The 26,767-nt window shown below is 46.0% G+C and overlaps 1 protein-coding gene across 3 annotated transcripts in view; it reads left to right on the top strand.

Annotated features, from left to right (window-relative positions):
- The window catches only part of NUP160 (nucleoporin 160), a 57,047-nt gene that overhangs the window by 10,893 nt on the left and 19,387 nt on the right, over nucleotides 1-26,767 (top strand). For 2 of the 3 annotated variants that reach the window (XM_073346699.2, XM_073346696.2), the window contains exons 7-21: nucleotides 513-671; nucleotides 2,241-2,318; nucleotides 2,598-2,695; nucleotides 4,388-4,472; nucleotides 5,676-5,744; nucleotides 7,850-7,933; nucleotides 9,110-9,280; nucleotides 9,727-9,826; nucleotides 12,557-12,722; nucleotides 13,384-13,502; nucleotides 13,594-13,754; nucleotides 20,510-20,643; nucleotides 21,619-21,689; nucleotides 23,605-23,764; nucleotides 24,278-24,347. In XM_073346699.2, the coding sequence (XP_073202800.2) occupies nucleotides 513-671; nucleotides 2,241-2,318; nucleotides 2,598-2,695; nucleotides 4,388-4,472; nucleotides 5,676-5,744; nucleotides 7,850-7,933; nucleotides 9,110-9,280; nucleotides 9,727-9,826; nucleotides 12,557-12,722; nucleotides 13,384-13,502; nucleotides 13,594-13,754; nucleotides 20,510-20,643; nucleotides 21,619-21,689; nucleotides 23,605-23,764; nucleotides 24,278-24,347 (1,725 nt within the window). The remainder of the gene's footprint in view (nucleotides 1-512; nucleotides 672-2,240; nucleotides 2,319-2,597; nucleotides 2,696-4,387; nucleotides 4,473-5,675; nucleotides 5,745-7,849; nucleotides 7,934-9,109; nucleotides 9,281-9,726; nucleotides 9,827-12,556; nucleotides 12,723-13,383; nucleotides 13,503-13,593; nucleotides 13,755-20,509; nucleotides 20,644-21,618; nucleotides 21,690-23,604; nucleotides 23,765-24,277; nucleotides 24,348-26,767) is intronic. The other variant, XM_073346698.2, reaches the window with a different exon arrangement.

The raw sequence follows: 26,767 nt of genomic DNA, 5'->3' as shown, positions 1-26,767 counted from the left end.
GGGGAAAGCTGCGCGACACTGGATCCGCTCTGATTCTCCACTGTTAATATGCTTCTGTCAGTTCAGCAGTGGGTAGTTTCTTGAAACCAACATTCCTTCCTGGCAGTCCCTAGCTACAGGAATGCTCAAACATAGGGCTGCAGGCCCAACAAGCAGCACAAGCTTTGTGTTTGCATTCACAACAGGCAGTTCAGCTGCCAGAGTGTCTCTCTCCCTCCCAAAGTGTCACAGGGCAAGGTGTAGCCTTCGTGTAAGTGAAGGGAAGAAGGAAGGAGCAGCAACTAGGGGAGCAGAAATGGCACACCCGGGGGAAAGCAATGAAAAGGAAAACAGGTATGGGGGGGAAGAGAATAAAGGGGAAAAATGGACCTGGGGCTAGCCCAGGGTAAGGTGTGGTTCGAGAGAAGGTGGGGAACTGCTGCTGGACTTGTATATTAAAGGACAGGAGGTGGAAAAGCTGAAGCACCTAACCTTCCTTTGTGCTGCTTGTCTGCTGTCTTTGTTCTGGGCAGGACCAAATGTGTCTGATGGTAGCTGATCTGCTGGAGTTCGTGCCTGTGAATAAGGACCTGAGGCTCGCTGCTGGAATGGGACATCGATTGCGGCTGGCCTATTCGCAGTCACTGGGGCTCTACCTTGGTGTTTATATGCATGCACCCAAGCGAGGACAGGTACAAAATGACCAGAACCTTCAAGACTTCTCTTATAGGCAAAGACAGTGAATTATTGGGATGCTCCCAGTTTTGTATAGGGTTGCACATAATAGTAAAGAGAGCATTTGCCAACATGCACTGCACGGAATAATATCTGCTGAATAGTGTTTCTCATTCCAAAACACTTCGCAAGATGCTCACGCGTCTTTGCTTTGGGAGTAGAACTTTCCATGTTTGGTGTCTACCAGTGGGTCTGCTGTTCAGGAAATGGAGGAAGAGAAAAGGGATTTGCTTTTGAGAATGGGTAGAGTGGAGCAACGTTACCCTTATAACAAATTCTCGCACTGCTTTTTAAAATCTGAAGTGAGTCGGGAGCGGAAATTTGAGGTTTGATGTAGTGATAAATCTTGGGGCAAAGGGTCTCAGAGAGGCTGGTTTTGATTTAGCCCAGTTGTGGAGGTTTTCAAATAATTCAAGATGGGAGTTTCAGTGAGCTACTGTTGTGTGTGGGGAAGCTACTTTCCAGCTGTGTAAATCAGGGCTGCGCAGACATGCGTAACTAAGGTGAGCAGGAAGCCCTACTTCGTTCACTCCGTGTTTAACTGTTGAAAGTGTGCAGAATTTGCATACTAAGTGCTTAGAGCCAAGCACCATCGCAAACGGCATGCTCAGGGTGCATAAAACGATGCACAAACTGGTTTCACATTTGATGTTCTGGTGGGGCTGGGGAGGTACTTTGATAAAAAGGCATCTAGGTGATTCCCAACAACCAAGTACCCAGGAGTTAAACTGTAAGGCTGTAAAGTAAAGCCACCAAAAGTGTGTAACTGATCCAACAGCATTAACTCTGGGCCCTGGGGTTATATGCATCTTGATAGTCTTTACTTATGTTCCTATACAATAATCTCTGTAGGAGCCCTGCCTTATTCAGTTCATGGTGAATGAGGCAGGGATGCAGCATTTATTTTTAAACATCTTGCTAGAACAGAAATGAAGAGAACAGATATATATATATAGTGTCAACCAGTTTCCTTTTGTGAACACTCTAGAACCCAGCATGAGTATATTTTAAATTATTTCTGTGCTCGCTGTTTACATAGCACACTCATTCATGGTTGTAATTGCAAGCAGAATGTGGCCCTCAGGGAGTATGGATTGGCAGGTCCCTTATCGCCTGCACCAAATATCTTTAGTTGAATGTGTCACTTTAACTTTGGCAGCTCCTGGGTTTACACCTTCACTACACAGTTTAGAAAAAATAGTCATTGTGCAGATTGGAATCTTAGCCAATCCGAGTGCTTGGGGTTTCAGAGTGGAGTGGCACAGCTCTCAGCGTGCGCGTGCAGCATCTCTGAGTGAGACAGTTGCATTTTAGTATAGTATGCACTGGCTTGCACTACTTGACACTAGTTCTTTCAGTCATAAGATTCAAAACAGAGTACCTCAGTATCAGGTGCTTGGATAACGCTGTGATGGGCATGGGATAGGAACCTGAGTAGAACAGTTTCACTGTGTCACTTTGATAGCATCTTTATTTTAATTAGGGTGGCTCTTTTCCGGCCACTGACTTACCTTGTGTGTGTGCAGTTCTGTGTCTTCCAGCTGGTGAGCACTGAGAGTAACCGCTATAGTCTTGATCACATATCCTCCCTATTCACCTCTCAGGTGAGTGCCAATGCTACACTCCTTGGGGAGGGAGGGTGGGGCACAAAACTAGTAGTGGGCAGAGTCTCACTGGAAGAAGAGTACAGATCCATAAATCAGATATAAGCTTGCAGACTTTCAGTAAGAATAAACAGGATCTGGATTTGCTCCTGTGAATGAAACAAAATAACATTACATGTTTCTCTGGCTTATGCACTTGTACCCACTGAGAGCTAACTTTAAACATCACTTGCATTTTCGGCGTGTTAATCAAGTCTCCATGCTGTCTTTTTCAACTAGGAGACGCTTGTTGATTTTGCCTTAACACCAGCTGAGATCTGGGCACTGTGGCACGATGCTGAGAATCAGACTATTGTGAAATACATCAACTTTGAGCAGTGAGTCTCCCTCCTGTTTTACTGGTTAACCTCATGGGATAGTAATTACAACGGTCACTATTATTGTTTGTTAAAATCATTCTTACATTTGCTTCCCTCCACTTGCTTCCTTTCCTCTCCACTTGTGCTCAGTTCATTGTTAGCTAATTTCCTTAATATCCCAGGGTGCGTGGCGTCTGTCCACTCCTTTCTCCTTGTAACATAGGTTATTTAGATTTTTAACCCTGCTTGATTATAGCAGCTAGAGCTGTGATAGCAAGAAAGCAGGGTTAAGAACTCAGAGGTCTGGCATGATTAGAAGATCACAGGGAACATCTGTGCCACTCCCAGCTTTCTCCTCACACTTTTTTGCCAACATTTACATATTCATCTGGGGCAAGTAGGAGTTGTTTGGAGGACCAGCGAGTAAATATATTAGTTTATTCATTGGCTGGTGGGCAAGTAGAATCATAAAATATCAGGGTTGGAAGGGACCTCAGGAGGTCATCTAGTCCAACCCCCTGCTCAAAGCAGGACCAATCCTCAATTTTTGCCCCAGATCCCTAAATGGCTCCCTCAAGGATTGAACTCACAATCCTGAGTTTAGCAGGCCAATGCTCAAACCACTGAGCTATTCCTCTCCCCGACAAGTAGGTGGACAAGTAGACACTGTATCTGGGCCCCTGGACTGACTGAAATACTTGGGTAAAATGATTTACAAGTGCCTTGCTTCCCTTTAGGCACATGAATCTGCCATTCTAACTGGGCAGAGTTTCAGAATCAGCCCATCTCTACATACATGTCAGTAAAACAAAGGGAGAGCTCAGCATGATATCACAATGATGGGCTTGGGATAAGAATCTAGATAAATCCATGGGTTAACTGGACAGCAGAGTAAACAGAAATAAGGATTGTGGCAAGGCACCCCTTCTGCCTCGCTGGGCTTAGTGCTCCCTCCTCTGTCAGGGACAGGGCCTGGGGTAAATCAGCCCCCACTCTGGAGTGTCTGTCTTCCCTCTTCGGATTTTGTTTCTCAGAGCCTTCCCGATAGACCTCAGGGCAGGTCTGAGGAGTGCTCCTCTGCCAAACGAAGGGGAACAGGTCTATAAAGCAGCAAAAGAAAAAGGGAATGCCTTTCCCTCACCACCTCATTGGGGCAGGTGTTGTCCTGTCACTGGCCCTGGGGTGTCAGTCCTTCCCCTAAACAGGCACTGGGTTTTGGGTGTCTCCCCTATGGGGAGGAGTGCAGTCTCTCACACTGGAGAAGCCTATCTCCCAGCTGCCTCCAGCCTTGCAGCAGTTTCCTTTCTCTCCTCTCCTCTCCCCTCCCCACCACCACCCTGAGAGATTTTAACAGATTTCAGGCAGCCCTTAATTGGACTCAGGTGTCCCTATTTGACCTGAAGTAACCCCTTCCCAGCTTGTAGGAAAAAGGGCCTTTAGCATTCTAGGGCTAACATACCTGTTTCCCCAGACCCTTCTGCAGCCGTCTGGACTCACTTTGTCACAGGTTGTAGCACTTGTACATAAGTCATTAGTCATCTTTCTTTAGCTTATCCTACCATATGACCCATCTGGACCAGCACTGAATTAATATCTGTGATTATTGGTGAAAATACTATAGTTGAACTCACTTCAGACTAGGATTACCAGAGAGTTTAGTGTTCACTGTGACTGAGCATACATGACTGATGGAAATTCTTTTTTCCTCAGAAATATCGCAGGCCAGTGGAACCAAGTGTTTGTGCAGTCTCTGCCAGAAGAGGAAGTGAATATTAGAGATGACCAAGACCCTAGGGTGAGTGGACAATACAATACCTACCAGAAGTAACTTGGGCTGTGTCCCTAGGTTCCTTTCTATCTTTTGCTGCAGGAAACCGAAATAGAAAGACCATTGGGACAGATCAGTGAATGCAATATAACTTTATTTTGTATGTTGTCCTTTATAGAAACGGTATCTTTAAAGCTTCACAGAATTAAATGAGACAACAGACACATAGCATACATTACAGTGGTGTAAAACACTTAAACTGGCCACAAGACCAGTAGCTGAGGAGGAACAGAAATTGTTATAAGCAAGGGAGAAAGTCTTTCAAGATGAGATTTGTAAACAGCTTGACATCCGTGAGCAGAGGGATACGGGATGGCTGCTTCTGATGGCAGGAGCTGTGAAGAAGTCAGATTGAGAGACTAGAGCAAACATGGATTTCCAGCTTGAGTAGGAATGAGGAGCGGATGGGGTGAGAGAGCAGAAGCATTAAGCTACTTAGTGGATGTGATGAGGCCTGAGGAGGTGGAAAAGAGGGCTGCGGGCAGAGTTGTATAAAACTCTGAAGAGGGGAGGATGAGTTGGAATTTGATACAGGAAGGGATTTTACTGTGAATTAGGGCAGTTGGCAATTGAAAGGAAGAAAGTGAATTCCTCAGGTCTGGAACGGTGATCTGGGAGGAGAGGCGTTAATGGGACTGAAGGGAGCACAGGAATTGCCAGTGCCATGGGAAGGGGAGTAGGAATTAGAGATGGTAGCCTGAAGGTGCTCCTTGCTCCTCATTGCACACGATACAGGTGGGATGGAAAGAGGGGGTGTTGCATTCTAGAGGATGCTGGAATTCTAAGGGGTGCTATGAAACCAAACCCTCAGTTTTACCAGCACTAAGGAGCTGTGCTGCCTTCTGCCCCCATGAACAGGAAAGATAGCCACTTCTTTGCAGTCTCCTTTCAGGTTGTTAGCTGCAGAGTTCATCCCTGCAGAGTGTGTCTGGCAGCTTTTCATTCTGGGGGTGACTTACCTCATTCTGAGAGACTAGACCATCTATACTGGGTTTCAGATTGTCAGTCCTTTTGCAATAAACCATTGAAAGGCCAGTATCCTGCAATTTATAGTGCCACCTGTTAGCAGGCTCCTGCAGAAGAGATTCCTAGAATGATGAACTGTAATTAGAAGCCTGCATCATTTTGCATAAATGTGCTTCTCTGAATTACCATTTTGTTCTTTCACAGGAAACTTATTTGGAGTCTCTCTTCATGCCTGGTCGGTTCACAAATGCTGCTCTACTCAAAGCTCTACAGGTTAGCAAACAATCAGTTTGTGCTTCCTCAGTTCCAGCCACTTTGTGCCACTTCTGGCTGCACAAAGTGAATGTGGACCAGTAGAGGAGGAGAACTCTCAGCTGGCCTGCGTGCCATCCGTTGGCGTAAGGCCCCACAGAGACCAGTCACCATAAATTAGAGCAGCCCTTAAACAAGTCTAATGTTTGCTTATGGGCTGGAGAGGGAGGCATAACTTGCTACTTGACAGCCTCCCTTCACCTGAACTGACCAGGTATCAGTAAAAGAGAACATCTGGGCCTGCAAAAGCTGTGTTTGTGTTTATACAGTGTCATAGGTGTACTTGATGTGCTACAGACGAATGAAAGCTCCCTGTCCTGAGGTGCTTTAGTTCTCCCCGTGAACATAACACGACAAGGTACAGGCAGTGGCAGGAGGAAGAAGGGTATAATAGTGAAAGGTCCCAAGGGTGCTGAGCCAGGAAGAGTGGCGAGAGCCGTTTCTATGAACTGGAAAGGGTGGAGGTTGGGCGTGGTGACTGAAGAACACTCTGAGATGAGGACGTTTATACAGTGGCTGTATGCAGCCTGCCCAGTGTGTTTCAAGGAGAGGGCAAGGAGGGCCCAGGCTTGGGTCCTGTGGATGGGGGCATACAAGAACATGTAGGTATATGAAGAGAAAAGAGCCTGAGGAGAAGGCAAGGGTGAGAGCGAGGGTGGCAGTCGGTAGGGCCAGAAGACGATGGAGGAGCGGGAAAAAGAGCAGGCAGGAGGTTTCAAGGGCAGGGTCTGGGGTGCAGCAAAGGATGCTGAGATGGGAGAACAGGGGGAGTGGAAGGTCATGCCGGATCTAGTCTTCACTACCAAGAAGCTAGTGCAGGGACAGTTTAGGAAGGAGCCAGAGGTGTGAAATGATAGTGACGGCTCGCTGGCCTGAGTCAGGGAGGGCTGGGTGCGTGGACAAGGTAGCAGAGGTGACTGATGAGATCAGACCCATAGCAGAAGATAGCCACATGGGCTGGGGGTTTCCTGCTGAACTTTCTGCGGCTCAGGACCAGCAGTGGGAGAAATGAATACTAGGTGTGAGCCAAGCTGGGCTTGGTGGAGTGGGCGGCGTGTGGTGCGAGGAGCGTTAACCCCAGAGCTGAGGGAGGAGGGGAAAGGTTTGGGCAGCAGCGGGCGCTGGCGAGCTCGTGGACTGGAGGGTGCAGGAGGAGGAAGGGCCAGGGGTTGAAGCGAATGCAGTGTTGCTGCTGCTGCTCCGTAATTCTCTGATGGAGACACTGGTGGGCAGCGCTGGGCTCGGAGTCTCCGTCTCCCCAGTTTTATGCTGGTCTGACTGCATTTAAGTCACTGGTGTGACAGTGGAGAATCAGGCCCCTGGTGTGCACCTTATCGCCTCTGAGGACACCACCCTGGTTCTCCCTTCGGGCAGGACCTGGTGAGCTGCCCGCTGGGCTTGCTCTTGACTCAGTGTAGCTTCTGTGATGGAGATCATGGGCCGAGCTCAGCAAAGCCCTGTGCTCACTTCCCTGGAGATGCACTGTCTGTAACAAAATCGGCATCGCATCAATTTCAGGTCTGGGAACGTTCCAGGTGTCAGTGGGTTTGGTGAACGTTGGAAAAGCCTGATTCCACTAACTCATACAATGAGTCTGTAGACTGTGGATCCAGGGGGAGGCAGGAAAGCAGGGTCGCTGTGGATCTGAGGGAGGCAGTGACCTCGGGTTTAGAGCACCAGAAAGCCTGCTGTGCCTGCAGCACCCAATGGGCGATGTATGGGCCTGATTTTAATGCAGGTCAGGCTGCTGGAAGCCCCTTTCCTCCACTCTGGCCCGCCCCTCTTGTGGGCCTCTGGACCCCCGCTACGGCCAGTCCCTCCCTTGTATTGGGGGCAAAGGGTCGGGATGAGCGTACAGCCTGGCATCCATAAACAGTGAAGTGCATAACCCTCTCGTAATGCCAACTATCCCTTTGCTCTGGTGTATCTTGGCTGCCTCTGCCTAGCTACAGTTCTCTGCAGTGAGTGATGTTACTCCTCTGTTCTACATCTTCACGTTGTGCTGTTGGTTAGACAGGTTTGTGGCTAGTGCTTCAAAATGGAAGTTTCCTGTAATGTTTTTGTAGATCTTTTCCCGAGGAGGAGAGAGAATCATGGATCTGACCTGGGATGAGCTGAAAAAAGAGGTGACCATAGCTGTGGAAAACGAGGTGAGGTTTCCACTGAGTGTTTTATGACGACAGTCATCACTGTGGTATCTTAGCACCTCAGGTAGAATTAAAAGCTAAATCCACAGATGACCCATGGCCTAACTTTCCTCCCTGCTAGCCTCAAAGCAGTTGCATCATTTTAAACAAAAATTCCTTCTCACTACTTCCCCATCTCTTAACTATTCCTCTTTCTCCAGGGGTTCACCATTCTCCCTGCTCCCCCCACTGGTTTTAGGTGTGCCAAAGTGAGCTGCACTTCCTTTTTCCTTTAGAGTCTGTTTACATTGTAAGTCAGAGAGCACTTTGTATAGTGACAATGGTGCCAGGTTTTTCTCTGTTGCAATTCCTGTCTTCACCCACCGCGGCTCCTCTGAGCACCTCAGGGAGGCCTCACTTCAGTGCTGCTGCTGAGGAGAGACCAGCAGGCAGGCGGGAGGGAGTGAGTGGAAGGCAAGTCCATTTGCTGCTCTTCTGCGGCCTGTTTTCTTTCCCTTGGTGAAAGACCCTTAAGCATCATCGGGGAAACAACTAAAACCCTTATAAAATAGCTCTGCTTTTTATAGAAAGCGCACCTGGTTGGAAAGGTGCTTACTGGAACCTTCAAAAATAGTCTAGTTAAAGGAAAAATCAAGTAGTTGCTGTCCTTTTTCCTGGTCTCGGTCTAATGGTGGTCTATTAACCCACCACGTACTTGTAAGGATTTTTGTCCTTAAGTAATTGCTGTATACCCTGAGTGTTAACACCACCTCATAGCTTTGTATCTAGGATGATAGAAGTGGCCCTCTTGGACCCTTGTCTGGCTCACGCTCCAAAATATTCGGTAGTAGAGGGTGCAACATATCTGTATCTAAAAGTGTGGGAAAAACAGTGTTGGTGTTTTCAAAATATGTTGCCACGTAATTAGCTGGCGTAGGTAATACATACTCTCTAGAGGACAGAACCAGAGTTATGTGTGTAGCTATAACTGGCATTCCCTGAAGTTTGAATGCCTAGCTGTGCAATGCTAACCTTTCTGTGACACAGGTTCTTTGATGGATTTTATGTATGTATGTGTGTGTGTGTATATGTGTGTGTGTATATATATATGTGTGTGTGTGTATATATAAAAAAATAAAAATGAATCCCCATCTTTGGGGAGTCAATTGCTGACCTGATATCCTGCTGTGTTTCCCCCAGCTCCAGGGCAGCGTAACTGAATACGAATTCTCCCAGGAAGAGTTTCGACAGTTACAGGTTGAGTTCTGGTCCAAGTTCTATGCCTGCTGCCTTCAGTACCAAGAAGCACTTTCATGCCCTCTTGCTCTCCACCTGAATCCATATACTAACATGGTGTGCCTGCTAAAAAAGGTGAGGCACAAAGCAGGAGCTGCTCTATGCTGTAGACACTTTGCATTGGTCTAGTCCAGGGGAGGGCAAACTACGGCCTGTGAGCCGGATCCAGCCCACGAGGGAGCCTGCCTTAGCCCCGCTACATACCATTGCCACCCCGGAGCCACTTCAAGTAAGCTGCGCCGGGCCAGAGCCCGCACCCTGCACCCCCTCCTGCACCCCAACCCACTGCCCTGAGCCATGTGCTGCACCCTGCACCCCTCCTGCATCCCAACCCCCTGCCCCAGGCTTATATTCATGGTCCTGCATACAATTTCCCCACCCAGATGTGGCCCTCAGGCCAAAAAGTTTGCCCACCCCGGTCTAGTCTGAATGTAGTGAGTTACCATTGGAGTTCCTTAAGTGATTCCAGGGCATTTTCCTAACTGAGACTTGAACGATGGTTGTATCTTTCACTTTCCCAGGGATTCCTGTCTTTCCTTGTGCCCTGTTCCCTGGTGGATCATCTGTATCTGTTGCCTGATGAGCATCTGTTGACTGAGGATGACAGCACTATCTTTGATGGTAAAGGGGAGGGAAGTTGGGGAAGTTGTTCCACTCTAGAGGAAATTCCAGCATGCGTGTCACAAGCTCTGTAGTTAAGGATGTAGACGTTTCCATGCTAATCCTCTTTTTTTACATGCTCAGATCTTTCTGAAGCTGTCTGGGTTGAAACTTCCCCTGCTTAGCCTCAACCTAGTGGTAGATTCCCTTTTGGAAAGCCTGGAGACTTGAAAACCACTTGTGCGTGCGTTAAGGATAAAATGTTGCTGTGACTTAGTTCAAGAAAATCAAAGAGTGGAATTCTAACCTTCAGTCAGTGCATAACATAGCCCCCAGCGCTGGGCGCATGCTTTGCTATCTCTGGGGATGCAGCCTCTTTGAACACCTCTTACTGGCTTCCAATGCCCAAAAGTTGGATTCACATCCCAGGTGTGGTCGGGGTTCAGCTTAACCTGATAGAGATGTCATCTGGGTCCCTCTCTGTAGCCTGGTCTGCTTGGGTTGTGCCCCTTAGGATTAGGGTAAGGAAGTCCTAATGGTGTGGTGGCAGCTGTGATTACAAAGATCATGCCCTGTCCTCTAAGCTGCTCCTTTTCCTGCAAGTTGCCAAGTAATGCCCAGGAGATCCATGTCCAGGAAAAAGTGGCAGTCTTGTCCTGTTAAAAATACCCAGTCAAAACATGTGGTGACGTAATAGAAGGAAGCATTCCTATATTATCATCATCATCATCCTGGCCTTGTGCCTTAGCCATTTTTGACCACCAAGGGCCTTGAAGACCCCTTCTCCCCAAAAATCAACTTTAAAACGTCTGGTTTGTACCACTCTGCTGGGCTCTTCACTTTACCTTCTTTTATGAGCTGTCATTGATAGGCTGGGTTCACAGGTCAGAATGAACGTTTGTTTCTTACCTACTTTGGCAACTTTCATTCTGACATTGTCTGATGTAGGCTTAATTTCTTTTAATGTGGTTTTTTTTTTGTATTCTGTGTATTTACATTGAAACGGTGCCTATGTGATGTTCAGGTTTCACCTTTACAACCCCTGAAAGTTCTGGAATGTAAAAGCTGCTGTTCTAATTGTAATATTGTCTATGCAACAGCTTGCCTTGTGTGTGTCTTGGAATACATGTTGAGCTACATATTTAACCAGAAAAACAGGAATAGAAAATATTCCATGATGTGCAACCTGGCCGAGCCAAAGTTCTAGCTCAGTGTCCACTTATGCATGTGCTGGTGATGAACTGGGAAACTGTAACATTGTGTTACCACACATCCATATTCATTTGCCTTGAATTTAAATTATTTTGCCTGCTGCCCAAATTCAGATTTCACAGACACTAAAGCTTCAGTGCATTCAGAGAAGCAAAGCTGGACGCTCAGGAAATCCAAGGAATTCCCACCAACCTAGCAGTCTTACCCCTTGCTTGTTTCAAATTGCTAACGTTCAATTTTTTTCTCAAATATTTAAAGTCACCTTTAGGGGACAAATCAGGGATGAAAGTTTTATCAGTAGTGATGATTTTCTGAAAGCTTTTAAGCGCAACAGTGGTTTATAACTGAAACCAGTGTTCCCTCTAATTTTTCCCACCCATGTGTGGAATGAATTTTGTTACATGCCCCAGTATGGAGGCTGTGTGAGACACATCACCTTCATATCGGTGCACATAATAAAATTCATGAGGTGGGGTGGAGCCAAGGGGTTCGGAGTGTAAGATGGGGCTCAGGGCTTGGACAGAGGTTTGGGGTGGGGGTTAGGGGTGAGGGCTCTGGCTGGGGGTGTGGGCTATGGGATGGAACCGGGGATGAGGGGTTTGGGATGCAGGAGGATGCTTCAGGTCTACGGTGGGTAGTGAGAAGGAATTTTTTGGCTATCTTCTGCTATGGGTCTGATCTCATCAGTCACCTCTGCTACCTTGTCCACACACCCAGGCTGGGGCTGCAGGATAGGCGCCCCTCTCCCAGTCCCCGCCGGTCTGGCTGGGGCTGGGTTCAGGGAGGGGCGCTCCGGCCGCGACAGGTCCGGGCTGGGTCGGGGGGTCTAGGTTGGGGCTGGAGCTAAATAGGCTGTTGCGCGGCCACGCAGCTCACAGGGAACTTAGACTGAAACCCTCTTGCAGTTCTACCTATAGCAGTTGTTAGCAAGTGACGGCAATAACATAAGTGTTTCCTAATGGAAGGTACAATAGGACTCTTCCCAGTGCCGACAGCTGGGCCAGTGGAGGTGTCATGGGCCTGGATTAGAGATACCTGTTCCTTAGTTAAGAGTTTTTAAAAATGCATTAGATTAGAGACTGCAGGGTTGTTCTTGGTATTCTAGACAAAACAGGTCTGTGGATGTGCTATCTCTGGTCCTTACAAGATGCTGGGAAATTGCTTAAGGATGCAGAATCCTTGTTCTGAATGGATGGAGCCAAGGTATGAGAGGCCAAGTCTGGCTGTGATTTTTATTTTCTAGGCATGTTTTCCCCATTTGTTCAGTTTATTTTCATCCAGCTCCTGTAACTGGAGAAGGCTGAAGGGAAATTTCCTGTTACCGGTTTTCAAACAAAACTGCACAGATATCTTACCACCTTCAGCTCCTCTGTGTAGTCAGCCTATAATTATCTAATTAGTTAGTTATGGAGTCAGATGGAGTCTTGTGTTGCTGGGGCAAATTTGCTGCTAGAAGCTTTCCTATGAAATGAGCTGAACTAACTTGGTTTTGCCTTGAAACAATTTGTATGAGAGTACAGTCAGGTTCTTTCACTGCAGATCTGGAGATGTCTCGCGATGTTGTGTGCCTTGTCCAGTGCCTTCGGCTGATTGGAGAATCTATTTCAATGGAAATGGCATTCATCATGGAAATGGCTTGCTCCCGCCTTCAGCCTCCAGAGAAGGCTGCAGAGCAGATCCTGGAAGATTTGATAGCTAATGACACGTAAGGGAACTCTTTGTGTAACGTACATCCTTTGTAAAAAGATGAATGCGCGAATTGTCTGTGCAGAGTTAGCCTTAGACAGCCCTTTACCGGAGTCTTCTAAGTGTGATTCAGGATGTGTGAATTCTAGCTCCGTAGTGGGAGATTTTCCAAGCACTTAAAGGATTTTGGAGCACGCGTCATAATTGGCTTTCAGTGGGTTTGTGCTCCTAAATCCTGTAGATGCTTGGAAACTCTCTCCAGTGATGATTAAAGTGGCGAGGAATTCTGAGCCATGGTGTCCAGAAACAGGAGCTTCAATTTTGAGTTGGATAGTCTTCTTCACAACATGAAAGCAAGTGTCTCTAGATAGCTAGGGAGGTTCAGCTAGCTGGTTTTAGAATGATCCTTGCACACCAACTCATGGAGCATCAGTATCCTGAGCCAAGTACAAGTTATTCCTCTCCAGAGTGGGTAGGAGAGGAGCAAGTGGATTCACCGTGAGTATGGTGCCTTCATGGGTCAAAAAGACGTTTTTTATTACAGTGGAGGGGAATTCCCCCTCCACAATATGTGGTCAGACCAATTTCACTTCTGGATCTCTTACTATGGGGGTCACTGATGGAGGGGGTCTGTTGACATTACATACATTGGTGCCAGTGAATTTTGTTTGCCCTTACAGAGAGAATGTGATGGAAGATATTCACAGTAAGCTGCAGGAGATCAGAAACCCTATCCATGCCATTGGTGTGCTGATCCGGGAAATGGACTATGAGACAGAGGTGGAAATAGAAAGAGGTGGTATGACACAACCTTTGCAGTTTGGCTAGTAAGATAGTAGTGGTTTCGGGGTTGCAGTTGACTTGGCTTCCACTCTTATCCTGTCTTTCAGCTCAGCCCCTCAACGTGCGAATGAACCTCTCTCAGCTCTATGGTAGTGGCACAGCAGTGACTGTGGTATGCCGGGGTGTGTGCAAGATGGCCACCACCCGGTTTCTAATCTGCCGGGACTTGTTGATTTTACAGCAGCTGTTGCTGAGGCTAGGCGATGCGGTGAGTATGGCCCAGAAACCTATTATCACAGAATCCTAGAATATTAGGGTTGGAAGCGACCTCAGGAGGTCATCTAGTCCAACCCCCTGCTCAAAGCAGGACCAACACCCTCTAAATCATCCCAGCCAGGGCTTTGTCAAGCCGGGCCTTAAAATCCTCTAAGGATGGAGATCCCACCACCTCCATAGATAACCCATTCCAGTGCTTCACCACCCTCCTAGTGAAATAGTGTTTCCGAATATCTAACCTAGACCTCCCCCACTGCAACTTGAGACCATTGCTTCTTGTTCTGTCATCTGCCACCACTGAGAACAGCCAAGCTCCATCCTCTTTGGGACTGCCCTTCAGGTAATTGAAGGCTGCTGTCAAATTCCCCCTCACTCTTCTCTTCTGAAGACTAAATAATCTCAGTTCCCTCAGCCTCTCTTTGTAAGTCATGTGCCCCAGTCCTCTGCTGGACTCTCCAATTTGTCCACATCCCTTCTGTAGTGGGGGGACGAAAACTGGACGCAATACTCCATGTGTGGCCTCACCAGTGCTGAATAGAGGGGAATAATCACTTCCCTCGATCTGCTGCCAATGCTCCTACTAATACAGCCAAATATGCCATTGGCTTTCTTGGCAACAAGGGCACACTACTGACTCATATCCAGATAATTCCCAGGTCCTTTTCTGCAGAACTGCTGCTTAGCCAGTCAGTCCCCAGCCTCTAGCAGTGCATGGGATTCTTCCTTCCGAAGTGCAGAACTCTGCTCTTGTTGAACCCCATCAGATATTGATGGATCCTTGAGCCATTAGGCTTTCAGGATCTTGATCTGCCCCGGTGCCTTAAGCTGGAGCTTTGGCTCTCTTCCTGCAGATGCCGGAGGCTGTTGAGATGTGGCCAGGCAGGCCTTTGTTGCCCTCACCCCTCATGCTTTGCCTTCATTGGTGCAAACTGTGACAAGATGGCCGATGTTAGTCTGGTGGGTCCTACACTTTTCTTGGCGGGGAGCTAAGATGCCACCCCTTGCCCCTGTTCTTGGGGCGTCGAAGGTGGTAAAGGAGGGAAGTGGGAGAGGGGTCTGGGTTTGCTCCTCACTCTGAGCCCCAGCCCCTCTCAACCCCTGTGGGTTCTTACCCTCTTCCCCCTTGGGTGGGGTACCTGCAGTCCTTAGATGCTGGGGAAGGGAGTCTCCCTCCCCTAGTGGGTAGGGTCCCCCTTATTTCAGTTCTCTGATTTTCCAAGTCTCACAGCACACCTCCAAGCTCCAGTCCTCTCTCCTTCCTCCTCTTCGTCCATCTGCCTGAAGCAGGGGGTTTTATTAGTTTCCTAACAGGGCCTTAATTGACTGCAGGTGCTCCAATTAACCTGCAGCCACCTTCCCTAGTCTACAGGGAACCACACCTTAATTAGCCTTGAGTTTATATATTTCCCCTCTAGCACTCCCACTGCTCCCTGGCCCTCCTGTATCACAAAACAAAGCAGCAATCCCGTGCTCCTGTCTTATGGTGCTGTGCGCTAGGGCAGCAGCAAGCAAATCCCTTTCTTTGTGTAGGGGAGCAGCATTTTCAGTGCTTTGTTCCCGAACAGCACCACCTGCAGGTTCCCCTCTCTTTGCATTTATTCCCCAGCTCTCCATCACAGTGGAAGAGACTGAACTGAGCAGGCTGAAGAGTAAGGCCTTTTCTGCACTGGAAAGCTGTACCACTTCAGCCAGGTCGGGATAGCTAAAGCAGTACATGTGGATGTAGTTATATCATAGTGTTTAAGGCCAGAAGGTTCCCCAAAATCATCTAGTCTGACTTCCTCTGTATCACAAATCACCAACAACCACCGAGCGCCTGGGCACTAAACCCAACAACCAACATCAGACCCAAATATTACAGCCCTCAGGAGACTAGGCTATTAGTTGACACAGGCAAAGAATTGGAGGGACCGAGATGCACCCAGAGGCCCGCACAATGGCAGGGAAATGATAGAGATACACCCAGATAATCTTGGCAAATGACCCGCACCCCACACTGCAGAGGAAGGTGGAAAAAACCCCAACCGTCGTCATCTCTAGCTTTAGAGCTGGGCACCAGGCTAACAGCTGCTGCTCTCTGCTCACCCAGCTCTGAAGGCAGCATCCCTGCCAGCATCAGCGCCGAAGTGAGGGTGGAAATCCCGTGGGGGGGTTGTGTCCCCGCCTGGTCTCCTTTTGGATCAGGACCCCCACTGTTACAACACCATGAAATTTCAAAAGTAAACATCTGAAACTGTGAAATTAACTATTTTTAAAATTGCATGACCGTGAAATTGACCAAAATGGACCAGGAATTTTGTAGGGCCCTACTCATAGTCATCCTGTGATTGACCAATGCACCTAGGGGTCTCTCCTCCTTTGTCACTTCCAACTGATGAGCCCCCAGCTTGTAGCAGAAATTATTATTAGATCTTAAGTGCATGACCTTACACTTTATACTTTTGCATTTCATCCCATCTCTCTTGCTTCAATCTTCAAGGTCATCCAGATCTTCCTGTATAATATTCTAGTCCTCCCCCGTATTGTTGATGCTTCCCAGCTTTGTATCATCAGCAAATTTCATTAGCACACCAACTTTTTGTGCCAAAGTCATTAATAAAAATATTCAATAAAGTCTGGCCCCATGATGGATCCTTGAGGAACTCCACTAGTAACCTCCCTTCAGTCCGATAGTTCATCTTTCAACACAACCTGTTGCCTTTCTCCCTTTAGCTCGGTGGTTTTCAGACTTTTTAGACTGCGTAACCCTTTCCAAATAATGTAATCTACAATGTACCCCCATCTGAAATAGGTTCATAATATATTTATGGTTAGATTGCCAAGTTGTCTGCCATCACATGATTTTTCACGTGTACCCCATGATGAGAACTCGTGTACCCTTAGGGATACGCATACCCCAGTTTGAAAACCACTGCTTTACCTAGTTCTTTATTCTTCTTACAGTTCTTGTACTAATTCCTGTCTTCTCTAAGTTAACTAATAATTTCCTATATGATGCTGACTCAAATGCCTTACTGAAGTGTAAGTACATTAGATCTTCTGCTTTTCTGTTCTCTAAAACATCAGTTATTTTCTCAAAGAAAGAAATCAGGTTAGTGTGGCACAATCTACCTGTGTTGCAGTACGTCTCCTTTTCGGTTTACCTCCATAAATTTCATTATTCATTCCTTTGCAATTTGTTCTAAAGTTTTGTATTCTACGCTCAGACTAACAGGCTGTAATTGCCTGGATCAATTGTTCCCTTTCATAATAGAGGTACAATGTTACAGATCATCCAGTCATATGGGACTACCCCCAACTAGATGGATGTATTACAAATCCTTGCTACCAGACTAGCAGTATCATGTCATAGAATCATAGAATATCAGGGTTGGAAGGGACCTCAGGAGGTCATCTAGTCCAACCCCCTGCTCAAAGCAGGACCAATCCCCAATTAAATCATCCCAGCCAGGGCTTTGTCAGGCCTGACCTTAAAAACTTCTAAGGAAGGAGATTCTACCACCTCCCTAGGTAACGCATTCCAGGGTTTCACCATCCTCCTAGTGAAAAAGTTTTTCCTAATATCAACCTAAACCTCCCCCACTGCAACTTGAGACCATTACTCCTTGTCCTGTCATCTTCTACCACTGAAAATAGTCTGGAACCATCCTCTTTGGAACCACCTCTCAGGTAGTTGAAAGCAGCTATCAAATCCCCCCTCATTCTTCTCTTCTGCAGACTAAACAATCCCAGTTCCCTCAGCCTCTCCTCGTAAGTCATGTGTTCCAGACCCCTAATCATTTTTGTTGCCCTATGCTGGACTCTCTCCAATTTTTCCACATCCTTCTTGTAGTGTGGGGCCCAAAACTGGACACAGTACTCCAGATGGGGCCTCACCAATGTCGAATAGAGGGGAATGATCACATCCCTCGATCTGCTGGCTATGCACCTACTTATACATCCCAAAATGCCATTGGCCTTCTTGGCAACTAGGGCACACTGTTGACTCGTATCCAGCTTCTCGTCCACTGTCACCCCTAGGTCCTTTTCTGCAAAACTGCTGCCTAGCCATTCGGTCCCTAGTCTGTAGCGGTGCATTGGATGCTTCCATTCTAAGTGCAGGACCCTGCACTTATCCTTGTTGAACCTCATCAGATTTCTTTTGGCCCAATCCTCCAATTTGTCTAGGTCCCTCTGTATCCTATCCCTACCTGCCACCGTATCTACCACTCCTCCTAGTTTAGTATCATCCGCAAATTTGCTGAGAGTGCAATCCACACCATCCTCCAGATCATTTATGAAGATATTGAACAAAACCGGCCCCAGGACCGACCCTTGGGGCACTCCACTTGATACCGGCTGCCATCTAGACATGGAGCCATTGATCACTACCCGTTGAACCCGACAATCTAGCCAACTTTCTACCCACCTTATAGTGCATTCATCCAGCCCATACTTTAACTTGCTGACAAGAATACTGTGGGAGACAGTGTCAAAAGCTTTGCTAAAGTCAAGAAACAATACATCCACTGCTTTCCCTTCATCCACAGAACCAGTAATCTCATCATAGAAGGCGATTAGATTAGTCAGGCATGACCTTCCCTTAGTGAATCCATGCTGACTGTTGCTGATCACTTTCCTTTCATGTAAGTGCTTCAGGATTGATTCCTTGAGGACCTGCTCCATGATTTTTCCAGGGACTGAGGTGAGGCTGACTGGCCTGTAGTTCCCAGGATCCTCCTTCTTCCCTTTTTTAAAGATGGGCACTACATTAGCCTTTTTCCAGTCATCTGGGACTTCCCCCAATCGCCACGAGTTTTCAAAGATAATGGCCAATGGCTCTGCAATCACAGCCGCCAACTCCTTTAGCACTCTCGGATGCAACGCATCTGGCCCCATGGACTTGTGCACGTCCAGCTTTTCTAAATAGTCCCTAACCACTTCTTTCTCCACAGGGGGCTGGCCACCTACTCCCCATGCTGTGTTGCCCAGCGCAGCAGTCTGGGAGCTGACCTTGTTTGTGAAGACAGAGGCAAAAAAAGCATTGAGTACATTAGCTTTTTCCACATCCTTTGTCACTAGGTTGCCTCCCTCATTCAGTAAGGGGCCCACACTTTCCTTGGCTTTCTTCTTGTTGTCAACATACCTGAAGAAACCCTTCTTGTTACTCTTAACATCTCTTGCTAGCTGCAGCTCCAGGTGCGATTTGACCCTCCTGATTTCATTCCTACATGCCCGAGCAACATTTTTATACTCTTCCCTGGTCATTTGTCCAATCTTCCACTTCTTGTAAGCTTCTTTTTTATGTGCCATTCTTCTAGTATTCTGGGATGGAAATTATCCAGTTGCCCTTATTTGAGCACATTGAGCTCTTTACATTTTTCTTCCACCTCAACTGTGGCCATCTCTATCAGCCATCCTGCCTTCATGCCCATGTTTCACATTATCCCCCTTACTGAAAACCAAGGCAAAGTATTCATTGTAGATTTTGGGCCATGCCTAGATTACCTTTAATCTCCTCATCCACGCTGCACAGTGGCCAAAATTTATCCTTCCTTATTCTTTTTATATAATTAAGACATCTTATGTATCTTAATTTCCTTGGCAAGAGCTAATTTAGCTTGATAGGTAGCAATTCGTACCTTCATTTCTACATTTTCTAACCTCTATGATGTAGCTTTCTTTGCTGATCAGTCTCGTTTTCCATTCCCTGTAGGCTGTTGGCCTACTCTTAAAAACCGTGAAGGTGGTTATTCATCCAGCTGGGTCTGGAGGGCTTCACTACAAGGTTTTGCCCCTTGCTTGTGATGCAAATTGCAGATAATTTTTGTATAGTTCATTTAAAGACATTCCAAACCACCTCCACATGTAAGTCTTTGATCTATCCAGTCCAGCTGACTTCTTTAACTAATCCCCTTCATTTCCCAAAGTCTGCCCTTTTGAAATCAAAAGCCAGGGTTGACAACCTGGTTTTGATCATCATTCCATTTAATTTAACCTGAATCAACTTGTGAACGCTTAGTCCAAGATTGATTCCTGTGACCAGCTTGCCAGACTTATTAAAACCAAGTCTAAAATTGGTTCAGTGACGATTTGATGAAGAAAACTGTCTATCTCATGTCAGTATAAAGGAGCATTACACTGGTATAGCTATGAACATATAGGAAGGGGAATAACTATATCCATATAAGGCACCTTCACACTGCCTACTGTAGGGCTCTTACAGATGTAACTATTTTTAAACCCCCCCCTCCCCAACTGAAATATACCAATAAAAACTTGCATGTAGTTTTATTGGGAGCCTGAGAGGTGCTGCCTCTGTAACAAGACCAATTTCAGCCTCAAATTTCCCTTTCATAATTAACAAAAAATTTTATTATCTGTCCCCTTGTGGAACTTGGAACAGCTCCTCTCCCCCCTTTGCACTTCATGCCCTTCAGATCTTTGTAGCCTTACCTCTGTGTTAAGCTGTCACTGTGTGGCCCAGGCCCTGGGTAAGGACTGAGCTGCATACCAGCTTGCACTGAAGTAATGAAACAAAATGAATATGCAGCTTTTGTTGTTTTGGTGCCGGTCTGTTTAATGTTTTGGAATGCAAATGTCCTGTTTCCGTTTAGCATACGCTACGTGACCAGTAATGGCTAGCAAGGCTGGGCCCCATGCTGACCTTTGACACTCTTTGTAATGTCACTTTTGTTTTGTCTCAGCTGAAGCAGTTGGCTATCCCTGGCCTCAGTTACAATGCTAGCTGCTTTGGTCTCCTTACAGATGATTCTGGGAGGGGGCCAGCTGTTCCAGTCTCAGCAGGAGCTGCTGCATCGCACCTCTCCTTTGCTGTTGTCTTATTACCTGATCAGATGGGCGAGTCAGTGCTTGGCATCGGATGTTCCAGTCGACACGTTGTAAGTGCTTGTGTTCCCAATCTCTCTAGTCAAAGTGGATTGATAGGTTTCATATAAATCCTTTGAGATGTCTGAAATGCCCTTTGAACAGATGAGACATCATCTTGGGTTCTAATTCTAAGAATCTTAAAGAAAATACCTCTCTTTGGGTGATAAGAGAGTCTTAATTGTAAGTCTAAGAGACTATGGTCAACTCAGATCCTTGGTCTAACTTTCTTCTTGCAGGGACGAGGAGGGTCACTTCATTGTTAATGTTCCGTTACTTCTGTTCTCACTGAAAGATTCGTGCCCCGCAGCTGAAGTGCTTCCATGTTATGTCAGAGATGGTTCTTCCTGGGTGGATGGACTGGAAGCTTCTTTTTAGGAATTCTACAAAGAGACAAACAAAAGCTTCCCCCCTCCCCTCCCGACACTGTACAGATAAGTCCTGTGAGACTTGTTGGAAGCTGCTTTTAGGCAGCTATATTAGGTTTGATAAGTAAAACTTTGTGAAATACCAAGTGTCTAGATACATATGAAACACTGACAAAATAGTTTGATTTTTCCCTCCCACCTTTGATTTGTTCTCTTCCTGTCCCAATTCCCAACTTGTTATATTTTTGTACTGTAATTTTGGTGTAATGGTCAGTGATTGGGTTTTTACTGTTCAATAAAAACTCATTGAAAAGTGAGTTGCTCTTTCCATCTGTTGGTCTGGAGCAGTCAAATTTGAGAATCTGGACTGATGCAGAGTAGCTTTGACAACTGTAAATGATCGTTTCTCTTTCCAGCTGCATTGTGAATGGACACTGAAAATATCCAAAGCATTTTGGATTTCTGACTTTCCCTTGGGTACTGAGTCTGTCTTTGCTGTGCAGTGGCAGGGTTTCACACCCCGGTCATTTCAGTGACCAGTTGGGTTCCATGTGGACAGTGCTGGAATGTGTAACACAGGATGTGCTCGTCTCTCTTTATAGCTAGATTTTTCTCCCCTAGGGAATCCAACCTGCAGCACTTATCTGTACTGGAGTTAACAGACACCTCAGCCTTAACACCACATAAACTAGGTAAGAGATGTGCTACAAGGTCTTCAGCTCTTAATTCTGACTTTAAGCCCATACTTTCAGACATGACTAGTGATTTTTGGGGGGCCAAGTTCTTGGGGCCCAGTTTCAAGGGGCTTATCTTTCGATATGTTCATCACCCACTCTCTTGTGGTCCACAAAAATTATGTGGCTAAAGTAAAGCCAGTCTCCACTCAAGCATTTCCTGTGACTTTGTGACCTAGATAAGGCTCTTTTAATGTATTTTTTGTATGTAATTTCCTACGTTTTTAGAAAATGAGAAATGGTTTGTGTGTTTGTAAAGCCCCTTCCATATCGGGAGGGTTCAACCATTCTACCTCTGCCACTCAAGCCACATGGCTAACTACAATAACTGGCAGCAGGAGTAGATTCATAGATATTAAGGTCAGAAGGGACGATTATGATCATCTAGTCTGACCTGCACAATGCAGGCCACAGAATCTCACCCACCCACTCCTGCGAAAAACCTCTCACCTATGTCTGAGCTATTGAAGTCCTCAAATCATGGTTTAAAGACGTCAAGGTGCACAGAATCCGCCAGCAAGTGACCTGTGCCCCATGCTACAGAGGAAGGCGAAAAACCCCCAGCGCCTCTTCCAGTTTGCCCTGGAGGAAAAATTTCTTCCCGACCCCGATTATGGCCATCAGCTAAACCCTGAGCATGTGGGCAAGATTCACCAGCCAGATACCCAGGAAAGAATTCTCTGTAGTAACTCAGTTCCCACCCCATCTAACATCCCATCACATGCCATTGGGCCTATTTACCATGAATGGTTAAAGATCAATTAATTGCCAAAATCATGTTATCCCATCATACATGTGGTCTAGCCTCTTGTCTAGAGGAAGATGCATAACACTGAAACACTGTGCTTGAATAACCCCGTTTTGCAGACAGCATAGCTCTGTATTAGCCACACTGTCCATCAGAAGGAGCCTGACGCACAAATGGCTAAGCTTTGGGTCTGCCGTATTGGAAACCTGGGTTCTATTTCCAGCTGGTCTAACCTTTAAGTAGAAAGGGAAGCCTTGCTCAGTTGGAGGGCACAGAATGCCAGACCGTAGAAATGAAACTTGAGCTTATGGACTCCTGGATCCCAGCAACAGGAGGAGGAGCTCTCTTGTTTGGTTTGAACTAGAGTAAATGGTGGATTTTCCGTAACTTGAAGTCTTTAAATCATGATTTGAGGACTTCAACAGCTCAGCCAGAGGTTATGGGACTATTACGGGAGAGGGTAGGGAGGTTCTGTGGCCTGTGATGTGTAGTAGGTCAGACTAGATGATCATGATGGTCCCATCTGACCTTGAAGTCTGAATCCATGAGATATTAAAGAGTAATCCAGAAACATTGGTTCAGTGTGTTAGAGCAGTGGTTCTCAACCTTTCCAGACTATTGTACCCCTTTCAGGAGTCTGGTTTGTCTTGTGTATCCCCAAGTTTCATCTAAATACTTGCTTACAAAATCTGACATAAAAGTACAAAAGTGTCTTAGCCACACTGTTACTGACAAATTGCCCACTTTCTCGTTTTTAACCATATAATTATAAATTAAACTGATTGGAATATAAATATTGTACTTATATTTCAGTGTATAGCATATAGAGCAGTATAAACAAGTCATTGTCTGTGTGAAATTTTAGTTTGCACTGATTTCGCTAATGCTTTTATGTAGCCTGTGCTAAAACTAGGCAGATATCAAGATGAGTTGATGTACTCCCTGGAAGACCTCTGTGTACCCCCAGAGTTACACGTACCACTTAGAGTATTAAACGCTGGGTGTATAAGTAGCCTGTGGACCCCTTGTGATGAGCACAGTATACAGATTTGGCTAGGAAGAGCTTATGTCTACTAAGCTGTGTGTATGTAGTTTGTCAACCCTTTTTTCATTTGTCTTTTAAAGTGTCCAGCCCTCAGACGATTGTGGAATTATTTTTTCAGGAAGTGGCCAGAAAACACATAATATCTCACCTCTTCTCCCAGCCTAATACCTCTCTGAGTGAAACTAGTTTGAACTGGCCTCATCTGATTACTGCAATTGCTGCTGATCTCCTGCCACTCTTGTATCCTTGAATTATTAAGCCAGAGTGAGGGTGTGTCTGTAACTGAATGTTGCTCAGTACCCTGAAGCTGGAAATAGACACACGTCTCCCTGGAGAGCATGTCTAGTGTCTCACAATTAATGAGGCCAAAGCTTCAATTCTGGGCTCCTGAATCCATATTTAGACCTCTAAGTAAGAGTGACCTGATTCCAGTCCTCTTCAGTAGGATTTGTGAGTGTTCAGAACTTCTCAAAATCAGGCCACCTTTTCGGTGCTCACACATGGGTTCTAAACCCTTAACCTTAGGCCCCCAGGTTTGAAACATTTGGCTTAGATGCATGATGGAGGTGTGAGGGTGTTCTCTGAGATGATGGACTTAGGTGGACTACCCGTTTTGTCTAAGATGGGAAAACCCTGTTACAGAACAATGACTTATGTGAACTCTGAGCACTGGAGGCTTTCACATTTCAAGCCTGTTCTTGAAGTTCTTCCCTGACAATGAACGAATTGCCCCGTTCCTTATCTAATATTCAGATGGCCCAGTAATCCTGGCTTCCTCTTCCCAGAATGTTTGATGGGCAGTTGTCAGTACACCCAGCTACAGGTAAGCATTCTCAACACATGGCGAATGGTTTTCTCTCTCTAACAAGGTGTCTGATCCGCTTACTCTTGCAACCAGCAAAGATCCTGTGGGGGGAGAGAACAACTAGATACCAGAAACTGGCTTGCATATCACAGAGCCTCTTTGTAACCAGATAGGGTAAGAAAACCTGACAGGCTTAGTGGGGGTTGAGAAAACCTAATATGGAAGTATATTAAGGAAGGTTTCACATGGATGTTCTCTCAGTCCCTCTTGCATCTGAAGACCAAGCTGTCACAGTTCAGGGCTAGCACCTTTCACCCCTTTCAGCTTACAGGCTTCTTGCCTTCACCTGCCCTGGGATGAAATCTTGGCTGGGATGTCCCCTCTAGGACCAACCACAGAAGTAAGTCAAAGGGATTGATACCTGCATTGTTCTTTTAAGTATAAGTACTTGGAGGGCTCTGAAAAATGTTTGTCCGCTCCTGCTGGAATTAACACCTGGTAACCATGGGGGAAACACAGTAACAATCAAACAGGTGGCACATATAATATTAAAAAAAATTAAACATCTTCCACATTCTTCCACCACTCATAAGAGACAGCCAGAGGTTAAGAATTTAGTGACATTTGGGAGTAGCTCCTTGATAAATGTCAATAAATTGTATTATACAGCACAGACTGTGCAGGAAGTATTTGAAGTTGATGTGCACAAAAGTTTAATACTTTAGTTATTTTCAGCAGAGCCCAGAAAGGAGGCCTTAGGCTGTATTTGTAAAGTTTGTTGGTGGGGAGTTCTGCGTCTCAGGTCCCATTCTAAGGTGAGATGCTGTAGGTGTGTAGCATTTTCCCTTTTCTGGAGCCTGATCAAGTGACACTGCAGCGGTGTGACTAAAACTCAGGAATCTGAATCTCCAGGCACCTGTTAGGTATTACATCATGAGGCTCACTATTGTCTGTAATGCAACAATGTAAACAGGTTAACTTTAAGAGCAGGCATAGCCTACTTCTGTGAGCCCATTTGGAGAACTGAAATTTCAGTCAGGGAGCGATGTACTGAGCACACCCATTAGCCAAACACAGCATCCAGAATATGTCAGATAAACAAACTTTCCACCACCTGCCTCATCGGTTTGGTAGCAATGTGAATGAGAAACTGTTTTCAATATGAGCTACTATTTCCAGGCGTGTTTCTGTGCATTACTCAGTTTTCAGATTTATCTTCTGAACTATAACTTCATGCTCTTTAGCCAAAGGGATTTTTTTTCTTTTCAGTTTTTGGTGCTATAACTCTGAATTTTTTTACTCTTCTACACTGAAAAACAGCATGTTTCTTTCACTGCACACTGATGGAAAATGTTAGTGTAGTGAGTTTGAAGGTCAATTGCTACTGAATTATTCATGCCACACATTTTCTCTTGTACATTTTAGTAGGACATAAACAGGCTCTTTGTCCCCGAAATGGATTATTTCTGGGGACGGGGATCAGCGTATTGCAGTGTGTGTACAAAATAGGTTGCACCTGGGGCAGGGATTGGTCTGCTGCAGTTTATGTACAAAAACCCATATATTCAAACTTTCTAAAAGAATGTCAGAATTGCAAAGCATTCAGTTCAGGAAATGGCAAGGTTCTTTGTGCCACCTGATTTCTGCCTCCTTGTATTTGTGTTATGGTATGGTCTTTGATTGCATGATCACACACACTCTTTTCCTGCAGGGCTGCTACCTTATTCATGTCCCAGGAAGGGCAGCAGGAAGATGTTCAACTTTTATTTTTGTCCACTGTTTAAGTGGACTGTCCCTCCCCCCTGCAACCTTCTACTCCATCCACCGAAGGCCTACATGTAATCTTGGTTTATATGGATGTAAATTTGGAGCAACCTCAATGAATTTACTCCAGATTTACATCCTGGTGATCACAAATAGACTGTTACCCAAAATAAGAGACAGATTCCCTGACTCCACTGAATGAGGGATGGGTGCTGTGGGACCAATGTGTAGACAGGAAGGATGGCTTAGTGGTTAGGGGGCTAGTTTGGACTTGGGAGATGTAGGTTCAAGACCCTTAGTGTATCTTTGCCTCTGTTCCCATCTGGAACATTAGATGTGGAACAGTCTGATACTAGAATAGTGGGGGCAGGGTAAGTACCATAGGTAGGTAGAACATAAGTGACAATGTAGCTACATTCTTTCGATGCTTATGCACAAGGGTTCAGAGCGAAGTTTCCCAGCATCCCCTTACCTTTGCCTCAAATGTACATTCTTTCAGCACAGTTTTAAAATGTAATCTTGTCTTGTGAAAAGGAGAAATAGGAAAGAGAGAGACTTAGCACTGTTTGCTAAAAGAGTGTTTCTCAACTTGTGGATCATGAGCCCCAGGGGACCCACAAAGCAAGTTGTGGGGGGAAGGCCAGGAGACTTAGTCTTTGCTTTAGATTGTTATA

This window comes from Lepidochelys kempii, chromosome 6 (assembly GCF_965140285.1).
Source record: "Lepidochelys kempii isolate rLepKem1 chromosome 6, rLepKem1.hap1, whole genome shotgun sequence".
Lineage (NCBI taxonomy): Eukaryota > Metazoa > Chordata > Testudines > Cheloniidae > Lepidochelys > Lepidochelys kempii.
Note: the sequence above shows the minus strand (reverse complement) of the source record. Positions and strands in the feature narration are given on the sequence as shown.